The following is a 21,675-nucleotide window of genomic DNA, read 5'->3' on the forward strand; positions in this document are numbered from 1 at the left end:
TAATTAACTAAATCTAAACAAATAAAGGTGAGTATTAACTCTAACGACTGTTGCTCCTCCCATAATCCTATGGCTCTCAATGCTTGCAGTTATTATCCCCTTGTGTCCCTCTCTCTAAAATCCTCCCACAGCAACCTATGATCACAGCTCCCTAATTGACATGTTGACTTTGTTAACTGTACAATGCTATTTAATTATAAACATAATTATATTCGCATGCAAAATACTGTATGGACAGGATTTTACCATGAATGAACCTGTACATTACATTTGCTGGTGATTTTAATTTTTTCAATAATAAATATTTTATAAATAAACAATATTATACTACAACAAACCCAGTGCCATTAAATGAAATACAAGGGCTGGCACATACCAGAATCAATATCTGTCTCGTTAATGCTTTACCTGCAATGGATGAAGTCTGGTACTGGGTTATGTTGACTGAATGTGGCTGCATCCAAATCTCTACAAATCTCCACATTGTCCCCAGCAACTATCCTCACTGCAGCTCTGTTTTCATCTTCAAACACTTGCCACTGCAGCGATGCACACAGCAACATCATGAAGTCGTCTGAAAAACAATAAGGCTAACTTAGGTTGTTTCTATCTGATTTTTTTCACATTTTAAACTATAATCATGTTACATAAAGAATGAGTTTCTGCATGCATTTTTGTAACACTTAAAGATGCAATATGATACCATTAAGAGAACAGCCTAGTATAGCAATCAATTTTCCTTTTTCTGAAAAGGACTCTGACTGTGCTCCCCCAAAGAATGTCTTTATTTAACATGTTATGCTTTCTAACCACATTTCACCACCAATAAAAAAAAATCAGTTTGACTGGGACTAGAATCTCACCATGTCAGAAACTACAGGCAAATAAAACATTGATTAAAATGGGCTAATAGTCTCCTGAGTTTAGAAGAATGAGAGGTGATATCATTGAAATGTATAAAATTCTTAAGGGGCTTAACTGGATAGATGATAAGAGGTTACTTAGCCTGCCTGGGAATTTGCAAACCAGCCTCAGTGTAAGGCATTGGCTATTTCAGGCTGAGATGAGAAGAATAGCATTACCCAGAGGTGAAAAAGAGACATGTTGAAACTTTTCGTCTTGCGATCATCAGGACATTTTGCAAGAATACCAATATAAGGGGAAAACAACAATTTATACTGTGTGAAAAAAAGGTGCTCCAAGTGGATTCTGATTGATAGAGGCAGTACCATGGAGAATGCACCAATTGATGGTGACTGACAGTTAACTGCTGAGCATTGTTTGAAATTTAAACCAGGTAGCTTGACCGCAATTGGGAACCTGACCAGGCAACCCTTATGACTTCCCAACTTCACTTATGACTTTTGATAGCCATCAGGAAAGGGTAAATTTTATCTGCTCTTCCTGATGGTATAATTATGCATAGTTAGATCCTCCGGGCATCAGAGTCTGTTACAAGTATCATCAAATAACAACTTGTTTAGTTATTTGTTCATGGGATGTGGGTATCGCTGGCTAGGCCAGCATTTATTGCCCATCCCTAATTGCCCTTGAGAAGGTGGTGGTGAGATGCCTTCTTGAACCGCTGCAGTCCATGTGGTGTAGGGACACCCATAGTGCTGTTAGGGAGGGAGTTCCAGAGTTTTGACCCAGCGACAGTGAAGGAAGGGTGATAAATTTCCAAGTCAGGATGGTGTGTGGCTTGGGGCGGGATCTTCCAGGTGGCAGTGTTCCCATGTGTCTGCTGCCCTTGTACTTTTAGATGGTAACAGTCATGGGTTTGGAAGGTGCTATCTAAGGAGCCTTGGTGAGTTCCTGCAGTGCATCCTGTAGATGGTACACACTGCTGCCACTGTGCGTCAGTGATGGAGGGAGTGAATGTTTGTGGATGGATGCCAATAAAACGGGCTGCTTTGCCTTGGATGGTGCCAAGCTTCTTGAGTGTTGTTGGAGCAGCATTAATCCAGGCAAGTGGAGCATATTATACTCCTGATTTGTGCCCTGCAGATGGTGGACAGGGTTTGGGGTGTTAGGAGGTGAGTTACTTGCTGCAAGATTCTTAGCCTCTGGCCTGCTCTTGTAGCCACAGTATTTATATGGGTAGTGCAGTTCAGCTTCTGGTCAATGGTAATCCCCAGGATGTTGATAGTGGGATATTCAGCAATGGCAATGCCGTTGAATGTCAAGGGGCGATGGTTAGATTCTCTCTTGGAGATGGTTATTGCCTGGCACTTGTCTGCTGCGAATGTTACTTGCAACTTGTCAGCCTAAGCCTGGATATTGTCCAGGTCTTGCTACATTTGGACATATTGGTGGGTATCAGCCAGAAAATTACTTTTGGATATTACAAAATAACTGTTAGTATTTCTATAACATGACCTGCATTTCACAAACAAATTATACATGGAAGGAATGAGGTGTGAAGTTAGTGGTTGAAATGAGGTATAAACACAAATTTTCTCATTAAATTGATAGAGACACTTAAGCTATCTTAGTCAACGAAAGGTATTTTCATCGGTTGGAATTGTCCGGATTTGCACTAAGTGCGGTAGCAGGAGAGAGAAAGGATATTTTATCCATCGACCGCATTGGCGGCTTTTCACAATGTATCGTCCTAGTCCTGCCTTATTAATTATGCATTCCCGGGAATCATGCTGTTTCAATGGCAGACGGGTTTTCATTCACTCACCACATCATCAACTTGCCGCTTCATCATGCCAGGCGCCATATTTGAAGTGCAGCCACACGCACTTCTAGCCCAGGACTGCTGCAAAGAAGACATGGCCATGAAAAGCAAGAAGACTGCAGCCCCCATGGTTTAACGATGCGTCCTCCCAGCGTCTGTCTGATGCAGTGGAGGCCCGGCGTGATGCCCACTACCTCCGCTCTGGCTGCAGTATGGGCAGCAACATCACTAAACCAGCATGGGTGGCGGTGGCAGCTGTGGTCAGCTACAATGTCCTGCAAAAGAAGCGACTATAGGAGGGGACAAGGGTAGCTTTGCCATTGAGGCAACGTGTTGGGGGGGCCGGAGGGGTGCATGGGCAGCCCTGCCATTGAGGCAACTTGTGGAGGGGTGGAGGGGTCACGCATTACGGACACCTTATATAAAGTGACCATTCCTCTACAACTGAGACAGTTCAGGCACAGGCATTGATATGACTGGAGTCGAGCTTCCAGCTTATCTGCCCACTCAAGCAATGCAGAGGCATCAAAGAGCCACCAAGTGCTCCAGAGCTTTTCACACCTTGAGCACTGACTGCAAAGTAATAAGCGTTTTAGTTGAATGCAGAACAGTTGGACGACTGAGCACGTTGTACAATCTCCTTGCTAAAGCTGGCCATGAAGCTGTCACTAGTGGAGGCATTCACAGCCTCTTGCAATGTCAGCATCCCAGTTTGGACCAGTCTCCTCCATGGTTCTAGCTAACGGTGCAGCCTTGCAGCATGGGTTAGGAGAATGCCTGCATATGAGCTGAGAGCACAGCGTGCAGTCCAATGGGCAAAGCTGCCACCAATTGGTCAGGTGGAGTGAGGCAGTGGCGGGTGGGCTTTCAGGCAGCCATGCAGTACAGTAATGTTTGGCCATCCAAGTGGTGGCCAGCGCTCCCCGCAATGCATTAAGGAGCCTTCAGACTTAGCCAAGACAAGTTCTTAATACACACATGCGTCTCTCTTTCATCCTGCAGGAGGAGTACATCAGGATCATGGAGCCTGGTGAACTAGCTGTATGCCTCTTGGCATACAGAGAGCAAAGATGACTGGAAAGAGAATGACTGATGTGCCTGGCTGAGCAGAGGGAGATGCAGCACCCTCAGGAAGAAAGGGTGGTTGGGGCTCTTACACATGCTGTCGAAGAGTCACAGTGAGACGTTGCTGGTTAACGTTTAGCAACAGCCAGGGTCTATAAACACCGCCTTTAATTCTTGCAGATGACCGAGAATCAGTATCGCCAAATGTCTAGGGAACTGGTCAGTCACATGTGCCACCTGCTGCAGGATCTGGCGCATGAGGACATGGAGGGCATCTACTACCAGTGGCTGTGAAAGTGACAGCGACACTCAATTTCTACACGAGTGGCACTTTTCAGGGCTCCACAGGTGACCTCTGTAGGATATCACAAGCCTCCATCCACCAATGCATCCATGAGGTCATGGATGCCATCTTTGCAAGGGCACACAACTTTGTGCATTTTGCCCAGGACTAGGGCAGCCAGGATGCAACAGTGATTGGAATTGTCCAGATCTTGGGTTTCCCACAAGTACAGGGTGCCATCAACTGCACTCACATGGCACTCAGGTCTCCATTAAAACATGTGGTCAACTACATCAACCGCAAGGGATTCCATTTGCTGAATGTTCAGCTAGTGTGCGAATACTACAAATGCAACTTGCAGGTCTGTGCACAGTTTCCAGGGAGTGTGCATGACTCCCACATTCTCAGTTGGTCACAGATCCCTGGCGTATTCCAAGGTCCACAGAGGCTGCAGGGGTGGCTCATTGGGGACAAGGGCTACCTGCAGAGGCTATGGCTGATGACACCCCTGTGGCAGCCTCAGACTGTACCAGAGCGGAGGCTCATGCTGCAACTTGGCAAAGCAGACCATTGGAATGCTGAAAATAAGTTTCTGGTGCCTGGACCTGTCTGGTGGAGCTTTGAGGAGATGGAGGAGCTGGAGGTCTCCTCGGATGAGGAGGATCCCGACAGGGGATGAGGGTGAGGAGGTCCTCGAAGGCAACAATGACGGTGATGAGACCCTCGCACTGACCAGAAGAGGTAGGCGCGTGCAGTAGGTCCTCATAGCTGCTAGATTTGTGGAGGATGATGATGACATGCAGTAAGGAGACTCCATAGATCCTCACATTGCATCTCTGAATGTTTGACTCCAGCCTGGCTTATAGCAGTGTGCATACCCTCTGTGATAATGCACCTGTCATGAAGACACAGTGGAGGCCCTAATCGCTCAATTATAGGAGGGCGATGACAACATGCAGTGAGGACCTCGATAGATTTTCATTTAGCCTCTGAGAATGTCTGACTCCTGTCTGGCCGAGGGCAGCTCTCTTGCGCTCTGTGATCAGTCATATCAGTCATATCATTGAGATGCAGCCGCGAAACTTTAGAAGCATCTGATCCTTTGCCTGTCTTCAGCACCTGACCCCTTCAGGAGCACAGAGTCACTGGTCACAGATGCTGAAGAGATGGGGGCCAGCACCACCTTAAAGGTGCTGTAAGCATACAGAGAGAATTACAGCGCTCTCTGACACCTGCCCATAACATTTTGGCAGCGATGACAAGCACCGTCGAGGTGCAGGCATCAGTAATGTGTCCAGGGAGTGTGAGGCTGGACCATCACTTTGGTCTGAAGACTGCACAAAGCACAGCAAAGAGACCCTGAACTGAGACACCTACCTTTATTTTGTGCAGAAAGATTTCACATCTGAGTGACACAAACACTGCTCATCAGAACCAATAGCCACAGGTAGGGAGACACTCTTGTGAATTTATTGACAATAGTGAACAGTATGCACAAGTGATTAATACCTGTGCCCAGGCTGTGCAACTACATCTGCGTAATAGCTTGGCCTCAATAGCCAAGTGGTTATGGTACTGGGTTTATAACCCCAAGATCAAGAGTTCAAATCTCACAATGGCAAACTATGAAACAATGTAACTTCATCTGAAACAGATGGGAAATGTATTAAGCTTGGCCTAAAAATAGCCAAGTGGTTATGGTACTGGGCTTGCAAGATCAAGAGTGGGCAACCGATGCAGAAGGGGGTTGGGAAGGAGGAGGATCTCCTGGTGAACCTACTCCTGGGCTTGGCCATTAACAGGTACGATCGATGGGGGAGTCCTGCCCGACTGTTTATCCCTCTTCCGCGGCTACGTTTGCAGCCGGATGTCCCTGGAGAGGGAGCATGCGGTGTCTGCTGGCACTCTCAAGGCCTTCCGTGCCCGGTGGGGACTGGAGTGTTTTGTTGACCCCTTTAATCACATTTTGATTTAAAGTTTGTAAGTTTCCTTTAAACTTTGTTCTTGGTTTTACAGCTGACCTGAATTAGGGGCTGTGCCTGATTTATCCCAATTTTGTTGATTTGGTTTTCATTTAAAAGATTATCAAGAGTTCAAATCTCACAATAGCGAACTATAAAACAATGTAACTTCATCTGAAACAGATGGAAACGGGTTTGTACTCGAAAGAGTTACATCTTCTTAATGGCTCGGCCTCAATAGCCAAGTGGTTATGGTACTGGGCTTGTAACCCCAAGATCCAGAGTTCAAATCTCACCATGGCAAACTATGAAACAATGTAACTTCATCTGAAACAGATGGAAAATGTGTTAAGCTTGGCCTAAAAATAGCCAAGCGGTTATGGTACTGGGCTTGCAACCCCAAGATCAAGAGTGGGCACCCAATGCGGAAGGGGGTTGGGAAGGAGGAGGACCTCCTCGTGAACCTGCTCCTGGGCCTGGCCAAGTTGGCCATTAACAGGCCCAGGCAGTGGGTGATCGATGGGGGAGTCCCGCCCGATTGTTTATCCCTCTTCCGCGGCTACGTTCGCGGCCGGATGTCCCTGGAGAGGGAGCACGTGGTGTCTGCTGGCACCCTCGAGGCCTTCTGTGCCCAGTGGGCACCGCGGGGACTGGGGTGTTTTGTTGACCCCTTTAATCACATTTTGATTTAAAGTTTGTAAGTTTCCTTTAAACTTTGTTCTTGGTTTTACAGCTGACCTGAATTAGGGGCTGTGCCTGATTTATCCCAATTTTGTTAACTTGGTTTTATTGGTTTTAACTCAAAAGAGTTACATCTTCTTAATGGCTTGGCCTCAATAGCCAAGTGGTTATGGTACTGGGTTTGTAACCCCAAGATCAAGAGTTCAAATCTCCCCATGGCAAACTATGCAACAATGTAACTTCATCTGAATAGAAACAGATGGAAATGGGTTTGTACTCGAAAGAGTTACATCTCCTTAATGGCTTGGCCTAAATAGCCAAGTGGTTATGGTACTGGGTTTGTAACCCCAAGATCAAGAGTTCAAATCTCACAATGGGAAACAATGTAACTTCATCTGAAACAGATGGAAACGGGTTTGTACTCGAAAGAGTTATTGGGTTTGTAACCCCAAGTTCAAGAGTTCAAATCTCACAATGGTGCTTGGCCTAAATAGCCAAGTCGTTATGGTACTGGGCTTGTAACCCCAAGATCAAGAGTTCAGATCTCACAATGGCAAACTATGAAATAATATAACTTCATCTGAAAAGGAACAGATGGAAATGGGTTTGTACTCGAAAGAGTTACATCTTCTTTTAAAAGATTATCAAGAGTTCAAATCTCACAATTGCAAACTATGAAACAATGTAACTTCATCTGAATAGGAACAGATGGAAACGTGTTTGTACTCGAAAGAGTTACATTTAAAATACAACTACCTGATGGCTTGCCCTAAATAGCCAAGTGGTTATGGTACTGGGCTTGTAACCCCAAGATCAAGAGTTCAAATCTCACAATGGCAAACTATGAAACAATGTAACTTCATCTGAATAGGAACAGATGGACATGTGTTTGTACTCGAGAGAGTTACATCTTCATAGGGTGTTGTAGGCTGCACTCCCTTTTTAGTTATTTGAAAAACCTTTTATTGATGTTTTGTTTGCACTTCAGCCCCACGCTCCTGATCTATGGGCACCCGGTGCGGAAGGGGGTCGGGAAGGAGGAGGACCTCCTCGTGAACCTGCTCCTGGGCCTGGCCAAGTTGGCCATTAACAGGTCCAGGCAGCGGGCGATTGACGGGGGAGTCCCGCCCGATTGTTTGTCTCTCTTCCGCGGCTACGTTCGCTGCCGGATGTCCCTGGAGAAGGAGCACGTGGTGTCTGCTGGCACTCTCGAGGCCTTCCGTGCTCGGTGGGCACCGCGGGGACTGGGGTGTTTTGTTGACCCCTTTAATCACATTTTGATTTAAAGTTTGTAAGTTTCCTTTAAACTTTGTTCTTGGTTTTACAGCTGACCTGAATTAGGGGCTGTGCCTGATTTATCCCAATTTTGTTGATTTGGTTTTCATTTAAAAGATTATCAAGAGTTCAAATCTCACAATGGCAAACTATGAAACAATATAACTTCATCTGAAAAGGAACAGATGGAAACGGGTTTGTACTCGAAAGAGTTACATCTTCTTTTAAAAGATTATCAAGAGTTCAAATCTCACAATTGCAAACTATGAAACAATGTAACTTCATCTGAATAGGAACAGATGGAAACGTGTTTGTACTCGAAAGAGTTACATTTAAAATACAACTACCTGATGGCTTGCCCTAAATAGCCAAGTGGTTATGGTACTGGGCTTGCAACCCCAAGATCAAGAGTTCAAATCTCACAATGGCAAAACAATGTAACTTCATCTGAAACAGATGAAAACAGGTTTGTACTTGAAAGAGTTACTGGGTTTGTAACCCCAAGATCAAGAGTTCAAATCTCACAATGGCAAACTATGAAACAATGTAACTTCATCTGAATAGGAACAGATGGAAACGTGTTTGTACTCAAAAGAGTTACATCTTCTTAACGGCTTGGCCTAAATAGCCAAGTGGTTATGGTACTGGGCTTGTAACCCCAAGATCAAGAGTTCAAATCTCACAATGGCAAACTATGAAACAATGTAACTTCATCTGAATAGGAACAGATGGAAACGTGTTTGTACTCGAAAGAGTTACATCTTCTTAACTTCCGCGGCTACGTTCGCGGCTGGGTGTCCCTGAAGAGGGAGCACGCGGTGTCTGCTGGCACTCTTGAGGCCTTCCATGCTTGGTGGGCACCACGGGGATTGGGGTGTTTTATTGACCCCCTTAATCACATTTTGGTTTAAAGTTTGTAAGTTTCCTTTAAACCTTGTCCTTAGTTTTACAGCTGACCTGAATTAGGGGCTGTGTTTGATTTATCCTAATTTTGTTAATTTAGTTTAATTGTTTTGCTCCAAAATCGTTACATCTTCTTAACATTCCTTACCCTGCCGTTACCTCTCGGTGCTCCCCGAACATCCACAGCAGAGGTGGAGACAGCCTGCTGACTGCTATGCCCTGTCTGTGGTAACCTTGGAGGGCATCTTCTGGAGGGCCAAGACTTGGAGGGCCCCGACCGGCTTCCAGGGTCCTGCTGTGTTGCAATGGCACTCTCCTGTGGAGCTGGAGCTGCTAAGGTCAAGGGAGAGAGGATTCAGATGGGTTGGACACTCCCAGAGTCACCTTGATGGATAGCCCCAGGGTGTACACCTGCTCTCTATGCATCCAGGTATCCCCAAGGGCACCTGGCTAACTCCTTGAGGAGAAGGGGTAGCTGGAGTGAGATCAAGCTGCCCTGTTCCCCTCTCGCATACACACTGTTGGAGGCCAACTATGGAATCAGCGATGGAATTGAGCCCCTGCAGCAGTGCTGGAGCGACATCCTGGACCAAGGTCTCCATTGCGGCCGTCATCCTACCAGTGCTGACCTCAGTGCATTGGCATGCTGGCGCTATCACCTCAGCCTGAAGGCGGATGGACTCCTTCATCGTGCCTTGCAATCTGAGGAGTGCAGCAGACATTCCTTCTTGATGTTCCTGAGCTTGCCTTGGCAGCTCCAGCAACTGTGACATGACTGAGTCCAGAGCCTCGTCATCTGACTCGGGCGCAGCAAATCTCTGGCCTCCAGCAGTCCTCTGAGTGCCGGGCACCTGGTAAGTCCCTGCTGCCACCTGCTGCGGGTCAGACAGTGTGATGTACTCACCAGATTGTGGTCCTGAGGGTATTCTAAAGCCAGATCCTACTGAGATGTGTGTCTTTGCGCTGCTGGAGGGTGAGGATGAATGCTGTGACGGGACTTCAACGAGGGTACCTTCAGATTCCTCTTCAGAGGTTTCTTCGGGGCTTGAATGGAGCCCTGAGTCACGGATTCCATTGGTTGTTTCCCAGATGTGCCTGTGGAAGCAAGGAGAGATAATTAGTGCATGGCAGCGGCCTGTGAAACAGGACACATCATCACAGAATGTTTATCTGATGGGTGTTGCATTGCTGGACCCTCACTTAATGGAGCACCCCCGCCCTTACCATCAGCACAGGACTGGTCCAGATCATCGCCGGCCAGCTGGATGGCTCTCTTTTCAAAGTCTGTGAGGACCTTGAGTTCAGGCATTCCTCCACTGGTCTGTTACCTCTCCCTGTTGTTGTGTGCCAGCTTGTCCTGCATGTACAAAGATGGAGAGTTTGTAAGCAGGACACTTGCCAAGCCAGGTGATAAGTATGCCTGGCATGTGTGGGTGGTGAGTTGTTCCATGGATGGGATGAGGACAATGAAGATGTGTATGAGAGAGTGAATGGTGATGTCCCTTGAACCAGCAGTTAGTGAGATCCCTGTGAAGGTGTGATGAATTTGAGAGTGTGTGAGTTGAGAGTGAGAATAGTAACTTACCCTGGCGAAAAGGAGGAGATCATTCATTCTCTTGCGACACTGGGTGGTTGTCCTCTTATGAAGGGTGTTGGCACTGACCACAGCTGTCACTGCCTCCCAAGCCTGGTTGGTCAGGCCACTGCCGTCCTGCGGCCAGAGTGGGGGCAGAGGGCATCGTGATGGGTCTCCACGGCATCCAAAAGTCATTCCTGTGATGTGTTGTTGAATTTGGGGGCTGCAGTTTTTTTGCTCTCCATGCAGCACTGAGATGTGTGCGCACAGTTGCACTTTAGATGGTGCCCGGTGTGATGAATTGGCGAGGCAATGTGGCGGGCGAATGAGAGCCCGTCCACCATTGAAACAGCGTGTTTCCCGGGAATGCATAAGTAATGAGGCAGGTTTTGAAAAACCTGTAAAACGTTATTTTACCTGCCCGATACTGCACTTAGTGCAAACCTGGGACCATTCCGCCGAAAGTTTCTAAATTATAGGGAAGAGAAATTTATTAAAAGAGCTAATGTTAGGCTGTTAAGGAAATTGTTGCTAGATATCCCCAATCATTAATATTTCATTTAACATGCAGTTCTCAGTTCTGTTATATGAATACTACTGAATTATTTCAGTTATTGAAAAAGTAAAAATTTCAATTTCCACAACTAGTGCAGAAATATTTAAATATAAAGTGTGTCTTACAAAGTAATTGCGGCTAATAGAAGTAAAATAAACTTCTACTGAGTGATTGTCAGTTTGCCAATTTGGAATTAATTGGAATTTGGGATAGTTGAGGTGGCTTAGATTTAGCCTCTATGATTAATAAAAGATGGTTGTACTTGATCAGATTTACACTATTTTATGATACAATACCATGATAACCTATTATGAATATTTTCAACATTGTGAAAAGAATATTAAAGCTATGATCATTTGGTTCACTACTTTGCTACGGAATAGCAGTGGATCTGTTAAACATAACTTTAACCCAGCATTTGCACAATAAGCATTTAAAAATATTTATTCAAAGAGTTGAATTTTGGATTTTATCATCATGTGTAAAAGCAGATTATGTATGAATGCAAAAAAGAAGCTATTAAACAAAAGCAATATGTATATTAGAAAACACCAGCAAGACTGAGCACAAGTAACACCAACCAGATTTATGTCATATTTTTGAATTTGGTCCCTAATACTAATGATATTCAATAAATTCCCTGTACTCACAGATAAGGAACATTGGATTTGGATTTGTGATGAAGTCTGGAAAGTACAACCACTTAATAAAGTTTGAGTTGATTTTGGCACTTGCATATCTCCATGGATACTCTGCAATACAATAAAAGTACTGTGACATGTATCGATTAGTATTTATTTGGACAATGAAACAGATCCGTCTACATTTCATTTTTATTAATAATCACTGATTACAATCAGAAAGACAGAGCTGACATAAATGACATCATTGCTACTTCAGCTGTGAATTTTTGCCCAACATGTTCCATGGTTCTCCTGTTTCAAATTATATTATTTTAAAGCAAAACTCAACAGCAAGTCTGTTTCATATTTAAAGGGAAACCTATATCCCTCCAAACTGACTATGACCTCTTCATAGAGCTGTAACTTTGCAGCTAATAGTAAGTGTTGGAAGAGAAACGATCACAGCAGTTGAATGGTGCACACTAGTAATTGAGCAAACGTCTCAGTGTAAGTCCAACTGCGCCAGCATAAACAGAATTTGTGCATTTAAATAAATACTAAAAATATGAGTATAGATGAAGATTATGATGTGTTCTCATTTTCATCAAAGTCAATCATATTAATTTCTATTCAACAAATATTGACCCCTGACAACTGACTTTTAATTACTGTTTGGTGCCAAAGTGACACAGGGTATATGATATCGAAATTAAATCAAAGAAAGATCAGGCCACTATTCTCAAAATTTTTGGGGTTAGCAATATCTTCAACCGAAAAAATTTAAATTTACTGATATTAATTATAATAATTTAAAGCATGCAGCACATGTACCTTTACAGGCAGCCGGTGGGATTCCAATACAAAGTAGGTACTGAAAGGTCAAAATGCATGCTAGGAAACAGCAGTACTTCGGCCAGAGTTCTGCAATGGCTTTTCTGCGGCGTCGGTAGAGTAATGCAAATAACCAAAAAGCATGAAGCATGGCATACAGATCCATCCGTTGACCAATTACATTGACAGTCATCAAAAAACATATCTGTGGGAAATATGAACAAACAGAAAGGGTATTAGTCAAGAAAGAGTACCTTTAAACTGAAGTAGTAAGCAGAGAGTCAAGAACAAGAAATTCTGAATTCAGTTTTTGACATTTACATTTTGTTTAAAATAAACCATTTATTAAAAAAGCCAGATTTTGTGTACAGATTGGGCAAAGGTTACAATCCAATTTTGGTAAGCTTTTATTTGCTGTATGTTTAAAAAATGGGTGAAATGAAGGTGAATTGCTCCCTTAATGAGTGCTGTTATCACCACATGGTGGAGACTGGATTGGCAGAGATAATTATGCATGTTGATAGAAGAGTTCCTATAATAATAAAAACACAATGGGCAGAATCATGTGAAGGCAGCAGGGGGGTCTCACCTGCTAGCTGGAGAGCTGGCAAGAGACCCACATTGCTCACCAAACCATGAGCCAATCAGGCAGTTGAGAGGCTAGTGGCGTGCCTTTCCCCAGGATCAGGACACTGAAGGCGGATGTTCCACCTACTGAGATCTGCCAGCCAATCAGAGGTTGGTAGCTCTTTTGCTCAGCAGCACTGCCAAGGAGGCAGTGGCTGCTGAAGGAAAGACACCTACCAGCAGGGCCTGGGTGAGGGGGGTATACAAAGTCCAAAACACTGGGGCCCAGACCCTCGGGGGCCTGGGACTCAAGCAAATATTTTCTGAACCATATGATTCTGAGTTGTATTTCTGTGACCCCATCTGATTGACCAGCTGCCCCTGATCTGTGGCTATGACATGAGGTAGGTCTACCCTGCTGAGATCTGATCGGCAGTTTGACAGCTCACATTGTGTAGTTCAGCACCGGTATGATATCGGCAGCTTGCTTCCGTTGCATGGCAAGAGTGCAAAGAACGTGAAATAGCTGCAGAGAGTTATGGACATTCACCAAGTTCTGATCACAAACAGAAAGATTTATACATCATTCTATGACTAGAGAGGCACCTAAAACCTTGACTTTACTCCTGGTCATTTTTAAGTGAAGTGCGATGCTTTTTTTTTTAATGACACCTTCCTGCAACTGTTCCATTGCCATTTTACTGGATGGTCTTAAGTGTAGTGGAGGTTTTCCATACAGATTCATAACTCTTACTGTTAGAAAGATTTCCAGACCAGTTTTCTGCTACACTCACTGCAGATGAGTTTACAGCAGCAGAATCCATTTGATCTGAGATACCTTAGAATCTTGATTAATTTTGTAAAACAAAACACAACACAGAAGCATTACAGTTTACAAAGGTATGAAGTATGCAGCGAAAAAGCGGGGATGTTTTGTGTTGTACAGCTAAGCAAAATAAAAGGGGATGATTTGCAACACAGACCAGGTCTGGTTGACATGTGACCTGCTCATGGGAAACAAGTGATTAACTAAGTAGTATAATGATCAGGTGAGGAGTAGTGAACTGGCTCCCTTCTATTCAACCTCGTCGATTAGTCACAACAAAGGTTTGAGTTTCTTTTTGATGAGCATATGCCCGTTTCTGAATCCAAATGTATTTAATTAATTATGCAGTGAGCAATAAGGAACCAGTCAAATTATGTTTTCTTGAGTGAAAGTGCAAATTTATTAACCATTAAACCCAAGGAAAAATATTAAAATCATGACATCAAACTTTCAGCCCTCATTCAGTCATCCAGGCCCACACACACAGACACATATACACACAAAAACAGGTATAAGAGATAAGGGAAGTTGGATTTCAATGAGAAAGTTAAAAGCATATAAAGCATATAAGTGTCCTTTGATTGCCCTTGAGGTGTAGATTTTTAAACGTTGCGGCATATTCGGATTAGCTGGTGTCGTGGATGTGGTCAGATTTAGAAGTTGTTGCAGTTATTACAACATCTTGGTTCGTTGGTAAATTTCTAGTTATGTTGGCTTCTGAACAGGGTAATACACTTGTTCAAAAAGAAAGAGAGGGAGAGGGAGAGAGAGAGCTTTCAGCATGTCTCTTCTGCTGAAGCCTTTCTTGCAATCTCTCTGCAGCGGCTGCAGACTGGTCTATTATACTTCACCCATTGTGCATTTCCATGGGGTTTTGGGTGAGTTTGTCCATGGCAGCCATTGTTTCAATATCCTGCACTTTAAATATAATGTCTCTTCCTTAGACAGTAACAAGCTTCAATGGGTCTTTCAAGTATAGGAAATGTCTCCCTTTTCGCAACCCCAGGAGGGCAAAATGTTTGTTTATCACCTTCATCTTGGAAGGTGGCCTTGCATTTTTAAGTAGTTTGTTCTGTCTCATTTCAAGATGCAAAATTTCCAGTCAGTTGAAAGTTGAAAAATCATATTTTCAGAAATAAAGGGGCTTTTCCTCGTGACGCCCCTGAATCACAAGGAATAAAATGAGATTCACTCTCATTTCATTACAAGGTACTAAAAACATTTTTAAAAACATATTCACTCCCATTCACTCTCTTACTCAAATTGCAACTGTTTTGCTCTACTGCGGTGTGGATATCCATGTGATTTTAAAAGGGGGAAAAAATCTTACCTTAAGTTTAAATCGGAGTTGGAGTTCGGGAACTCCAGTTCCCAGCTGGCCTCAGAACTTCTGCGCATGTGCTGGCTGGGAACTGGCCATACATGTGCAGTTCCAATCTATTTCCAGTTGCATGTCTCCTGTGCATGTGCCGGCCAAGAGATGGCCAAACATATGCAGTTCAACCATTTTTATGTTCTTCAGCCAGAAACTGGCCCTGCGCACATGTGCAAAAGAAAAAGTAGAAAAGTGAAGCAGTGCAAAACTGCAGGTCAGGTGGCCTGAAAAGGAGCGCCACTGCATAGGTGTACCAGGGAGCAGAACACAGGGGGACAGGGAGAAGGTCCCAAACCAAGAAGAAGGTCCCAAACAAGGGCATGGGCAAAAAGAGGTCCCAGAAGACAGTCCCTGGTAAGGGACAAGGGCAGAGATCAGAAACAAATCCTGTTAAGTAAAGTTGAGAGAAAGGAACAAAGGAAGAGCTGTGGGGAGTAGACTTGAAGCAAAGTGGCCTTGAAGCCCTGAAGATCTGAGAGCACAGCCAAAGGTTGTTGACTTCATTCTGCAGGCCAGAAGGACAAAGGTACCCTTTGAAGTAGTAGTGTACTGCTTGGCACGGCCAAAGATCTGAAAATGTGCTTGGAGGTGAAGCTTGAGTGTACGTGGCGATCCAGAGGAAAGGAATCTCAGAAGGCGAGATTGAAATTGGATTCTTGTTGAAGCTGTCTGACTGGGAGCAACTTTTGGGAGAGAATTCTAAGGCGAATTCTTCAAACGTGGAGATTGGAAACCCTTGTGAGAAAGACAGAGTTTCAGTGAGACCGGTTGGCTCACGGTGTAACAAGCATCTGGGTGGGTTGCTAAGAAATCCATAGAATCTGCTTTGGTCACAGCTGTCATTTACTTTGGAGCGTGGAGTGTCTGTCCAGAGTTTGGCAGTTGGTTCAAATGTACTGTATACTTACCCTGAATATTAGTGTATAAGATAGATATGCAGCAAGATTTTCCACATCCGCCCTCTGCTGCAATCTTCCAGTCCCATCGCAAGTTAATGGACTTCTGGCTGGGGAGCTGCCTCACCCACTGCAGGTCCCACCCATGACAGGACCAGAAAATCCTGGCCATGTTAAATTGTTTTATCTTTCCAAATTTGTATGCGTCTGTAAAGATATAGCTGGGGTGAAGGAATAGTGAATATTTGAATCATGTTCTTATGCTTGTATTGAGACCTTTTCAACCTTTTTGTCTGGTGTAATATAGTTCATTTTTCTTGATTAATATGTTTTATTCTTTGTGTTAAAAGTTCATCAGCAGACTTCTGTGAATTTGTTCAGTAACTTACTTCCACGGTTCCTAAATGAAAAATAAAAGTTAGGATCTATCAAGCCAGGTTTCGTTCTAGAATCTGATTTGCCCAGTGTTAACATCAGCTGGGATTGTAACACCCAGATGACCCTAAACTGTAACAAAAACAAAAATAGCTGGAAAAACTCAGCAGGTCTGACAGCATCTGCGGAGAGGAACACAGTTAATGTTTCAAGTCCGCATGACTCTTCATCAGAACTAAGGAAATATAGAAATGAGGTGAAGTATAAGCTGGTTGAGGAGGGGTGGGACAGGTAGAAGTGGATAGAGGGCTAGTGATAGATGGAGGCAAAGAAGAGATTGCCAAAGATGTCATAGACAAAAGGACAAAGGGTGTTGACAGTGGTGATATTATCTAAGAAATGTGCTCAAGGTGACATTAAGGGTAGAAAGCAGGACAAGCAAATGACAGATAGCCCTAGCGGGGGTGGGGCAGGGGGAAAGGATTGAAATGGGCTAAAAGGTGGACATAAAATGAAAGATCGAAATAAATTTAAAAATAGGTGGGAAAAGAAAAATATATTAAAAAAATTATTGGAAAAGGGGGGACCGGAAAGGGGGGGCCGGAAAGGGGGTGGGGATGGAGGAGACAGTTCATGATCTGAAGTTGTTGAAGTCAATGTTAAGTCCAGAAGGCTGTCAAGTGCCTAATCGGAAGGTGAGGTGCTGTTCCTCCAGTTTGCATTGAGCTTCACTGGAACAATGCAGCAGGCCAAGGACAGACATGTGGGCATGAGAGCAGGGTGGTGTGTTGACAGGGAGGTCTGGGTCATGCTTGTGGACAGACCGAAGGTGCTCCACAAAGCAGTCACCCAGTCTGCGTTTGGTCTCCCCAATGTAGAGGAGGCCACATTGGGAGCAGTGAATGCAGTAGACTAAATTGAGGGAGGTGTAAGTGAAGCGCTGGGCCCTTGGACGGTGAGGAGGGGGGAGGTAAAGGGGCAGGTGTTGCACCTTCTGAGGTTGCATGGGAAGGTGCCGTGGGAGGGGGTTGAAGTGTAGGGGGTGATGGAGGAGTGGACCAGGGTGTCCTGGAGCCAACAATCCTAAACTGTGTTGGGCCCTGATAACATTTTCTTACATTGGTTTTTCCGTTTCAGGTGGTTGGTTACAAATAAAACCTGCCTTCATTTGAAAAGATTAGACTGGCATCAGGGTTCTGAAGTTGCTTTATTTTTTTGGTGGTAGGCATGACAGATAATTTTGTCAGAAACCCTGTGCCTATTCCTTGCTGTAGCTCCAGATTAAATATCATTTAAGGGGTTTGGTTGGTTTACCTGGCTGCAGTGGTGTAGTGCTGCTGGAGCACACCAGAATGCTGCTCTGGCAGCTTCCATTAAAAGCAGACTTGTCCAATTCAATGTGGCCCACCAAACTTGTTGGACATTCAAGTAACACATATTTGATAAATGCTGTAAAGCTGCTCATCCAATCACACGCTGGTTCCTTCCTGCAAAATGCAGAGAGAAACCAATCTGTTTGGATAAGCAACAGGGAGTGGAAGGTAAGATTTGAAAGTTAGTTCCAAGGCCTACAGAGCAGCTGGGGTGGCAGGGCCCGGGGAGCCCAAGCAGAGTGTGAGACAGCTGGCGCAGTGGGCTCAGGGGAGCCTGAACAGAGCGCAAGGCAGCTGGAGAGGCGGGGCCCACTGGCATCTGAGTAAGTGAGTGACTGGAGACTGTGGCACAGACTGTGTATGAGGGGGTGGGGGAGAGAGAGAGTGAGGGGTTGGGGGAAGTGGTGTGTGAGCAGGTGGGGGGAGAGAGTGTGAGGAGGTGGGGGGAGAGAGAGTGTTGGAGGGGTGGTAGGAAAGTGTTGAGGTTGGGAGATAGAAAGTGTGAGGGGCTGGCAGGAAACGAGTATGTAAGGGGATGGGGGAGAGAGATTGTGAGGAAGTGGGGGAGAGAGAGTTTTGGTGGGGTGGGGTGTGTGAGAGAGTGTGTGGGAGAAGTGGTGGTGGAAAAGTGATTTACATTAATCCTTGGCTGTGAAGGCTTGGGGATGTGAAACGCGATATAGTGTTTGTATTCTCTACTGGCAGCTGCACATTGAATTTGCAGAACAGAAACAGGCCATTTGGCCCACCACATCTATGTTGGTGTTTATGTTCCACACAAGCGTCCTTCCACCCTTCTTGATCACACAATCCGGGTAACCTTCTGCTTCTGTCTTGCTCATGCATTTGTCAAGTTTCTTGAATGTATCTATACTAGAATCATAAAATGGTTATAGCACAGGAGGAGACCATTCAGCACATTGTCTTTATGTCAGTTCTCTGCAACACAACTCAGCTAGTCCCACTACTTACCTTTGCCCTGTATCCCAGTAAAATCTTTCCTCTTCAGATAATTATCCAGTTCCCTTTTGCTGGTAGCAACCAAGCTTCTCTTGGTTACCTGGAGGGCTATTCTGTGCTTCTCACTGGTCTGCCTTCATACTGTTTAGCACAGAAGCTTTTAACATGCAATTTTTTCAGATTGCTAGCCCAGTCAGCTTGGATCAGTTTTAACCTCTCGCTGTCCACATCTATAACCTGTGAATTTATTAGCTCCAACCCTAAGTACGTGTACAAATCTGATTTCTAGGAGGCTAATAGGCTGTAATTGGATTTTTGCCAACTTTTAACCTCCTGTAGGAATTCTGGTTTTGTATCAATTACATCACTCTTCAAATTTTAAAAATTGGTCTGTTTCATCTTGCTTATCAGTGGTTAACCCTGCATGAATTTCACTGCTATTCCCTTTGTGATCTCCACACGTGTTGTCTGCTATGGTGTATTTTCTCCTCTTTTCCTTACTTGTTTTGGGAATGGACATTCCCCTAACCTGTTCCATGTCCGCACCTAGAAGAGCGGGCGAAATGAGGACCCGGAGGCCATAAGCCGGACCTTGAAGAGCAGGCAAAAAGAGGATCTGCAGGCAGTCAGCAGCACCTAGAAAAGTTATCCACTCCAGTCCAGTCTGTGGTTCCAGAGCGGAGCGGCTGCATTCTGAGGGAAATTAAAGTGTGACATCGCAGGGAAATCAAAGTGTGACATCTCAGGAAAACAGTGTGATTGGTTGGTGAATATTTTACTCATTTATCTTCAAAACACATGTAATTCATTAGTAAGTGTAAGGTTTTATTAGCTGTATTAAGGTTTACTAGCAGTATCAAAGGTTATTGGGAGTAGCAGTGTTTATTAATTATAAATTGATTAAGAAAAATAGCAAATGTAACTTTGTTCAAGATAGGAGGGAGACAGAAAATGAGAAACTACAGGCCAGTTAATTTAAAATCTGCCAAAGGAAAAATGCTGGAATCTATTATTAAGGAGGTTATAGTGGGGCACTTAGAAAATCTCAATGCAATCAGGTAGAATCAACATTGTTTCATGAAAGGGAAATCATGACTGACTAATTTTTAGAGTTCTTTGAGAAAGTGGCAAGCAATGTGCATAAAGGGGAACCCGTGGATGTGGCTGACTTAGATTTTCAGGAAGCATTTGAGAAGGTGCCACATCACAGGTTATTGCACAAAATAAAAGCTCATGGTTGTAGGGGTTAACATATTAGCATGGATAGAGGATTAGTTAGCTTGAAGGAAACAGAGTAGACATAAATGGGTCTTTTTCAGTTTGACAAGAAAGAACAAGTGGAGTGCCATAGGGATCAGTGCTGGCACCTCAACTATTTACAATCTATATTAACGACTTGGACGATGGGACCAAATATATGGTTGCTAAATTTGCTGATGACGCATTGGTAGGAAAGAAAGTTGTGAAGAAGTCATATAGGGTCTGCAAAGAGGTATAGATAGGTTAAGTGAGTGGGAAAAAATTTAGCATATGGAATATAATGTGGGAAAATTGGCACTTTCCACTTTGGAAGGAAGACTTAAAAAAAACATATTATTTAAATGGAGAGAGATTGCAGAACTCTGAGGTACAGACGGATCTGGGTGTCTTGGTACATGAATCACAAAAAGAAAGTATGCAGGCACGTGTGATTGGGAAGGCATATGCAATGTTGCTTTTTATTGCAAAGGGAATAGAACAAGGGGTGTTTTGCTACAGTTGTATAGGGTATTGGTGAGACCACATCTAGAGTGTTGTGTACAGTTTTGGTGTCCTGATTTAAGAAAGGACGTAGCTGCATGAGAATGACTGATTCCTACTTCTGATTGCTAACCAAAAACTAAGACCAGAAGGAACCTGCAATTATGTAGCAACTTTAACAGCAAAATGCCCGTAGTCACTTAACAGAATTATTTTCAAATGTTAAGACATAAGGAGATAATAGGACAGCTGAACAAAAGCATGGTAAAAAGATAGATGTCAATAAGTGTCTTAAAGAAAGAGGGTGAGAAAGAGAAGCACAGAGATTTAGGTAGGGAACTCCTAAGCTTTGGGCACAGACAGATGCATGGTAGCACCATCAATGGTAGAACACAGAAATGAAAGATGCAAAGGAGGACTGAATTGCAGGAAGATAGAAGTCAGGATTTTCTGCTCCAGACCTAAGTCTGGTGGCAGGAGCAAGAACCTGGAGGGACTCCCACCAGAGAACAGGGTGGCTGAGCATGCCAAATCTTGTGCTGCTAACCTCAGTAATTATGCAGCCGGTGGTTTGATGCTGAATCACGTGGTGGGGCAGGCAGGAAGGCATGTGCCCCACCGACACTGCCAGATGCTATATTTAAACACACCTGGACATTTATTCATGCATTCCACCTGGACTCTGCAATACTGACATGTCCTCCAGAAACCAGCAGGCACTGGCACCAAGGTTCAGCAACACTTTAGTGGAGACTCTCCTCCAGGCCCTGGAGGATAGGACTGATGTCCTCTTTCCTAGGGAGACCCATCTGACTCACCACACCTGCCTGGGAGGAGAGTGCCAGGGTGGTCAATGCCACAGCTGTACAGAGGAGGACAGCCCTGCAGTGCAGGAAACAAATGAACGATCTAATCCGCACCGCCAGGGTAAGTGAACCTCTGCTCTCCACACTCATTTCATCAGTCTTTGAATGACTCATAGAGCGTGGACATCGATGTCAAGGCCGGCATCTGTGCTGTCCATCCCTAAAAGTCCTTCACAAGATGCTGGGGTGCTGCCTCATTTCCCCACTGCAATTCATTTGGTCCACTGGTAGAGAGGCAACTGCTGGTAGCTGAAACA

General features: G+C 44.4%; 1 protein-coding gene across 1 annotated transcript in view; it reads right to left on the reverse strand.

Annotated features, from left to right (window-relative positions):
- The window catches only part of LOC121279061 (piezo-type mechanosensitive ion channel component 2-like), a 1,076,252-nt gene that overhangs the window by 206,617 nt on the left and 847,960 nt on the right, over positions 1–21,675 (reverse strand). Inside the window, exons 24-26 of the mRNA XM_041189919.1 lie at positions 12,441–12,645; positions 11,637–11,738; positions 409–574 (exon numbers count right to left, since the gene is read on the reverse strand). Coding sequence (XP_041045853.1) covers positions 409–574; positions 11,637–11,738; positions 12,441–12,645 — 473 coding nt within the window. The remainder of the gene's footprint in view (positions 1–408; positions 575–11,636; positions 11,739–12,440; positions 12,646–21,675) is intronic.

This window comes from Carcharodon carcharias, chromosome 6 (genome assembly GCF_017639515.1).
Source record: "Carcharodon carcharias isolate sCarCar2 chromosome 6, sCarCar2.pri, whole genome shotgun sequence".
Taxonomy (NCBI): domain Eukaryota; kingdom Metazoa; phylum Chordata; class Chondrichthyes; order Lamniformes; family Lamnidae; genus Carcharodon; species Carcharodon carcharias.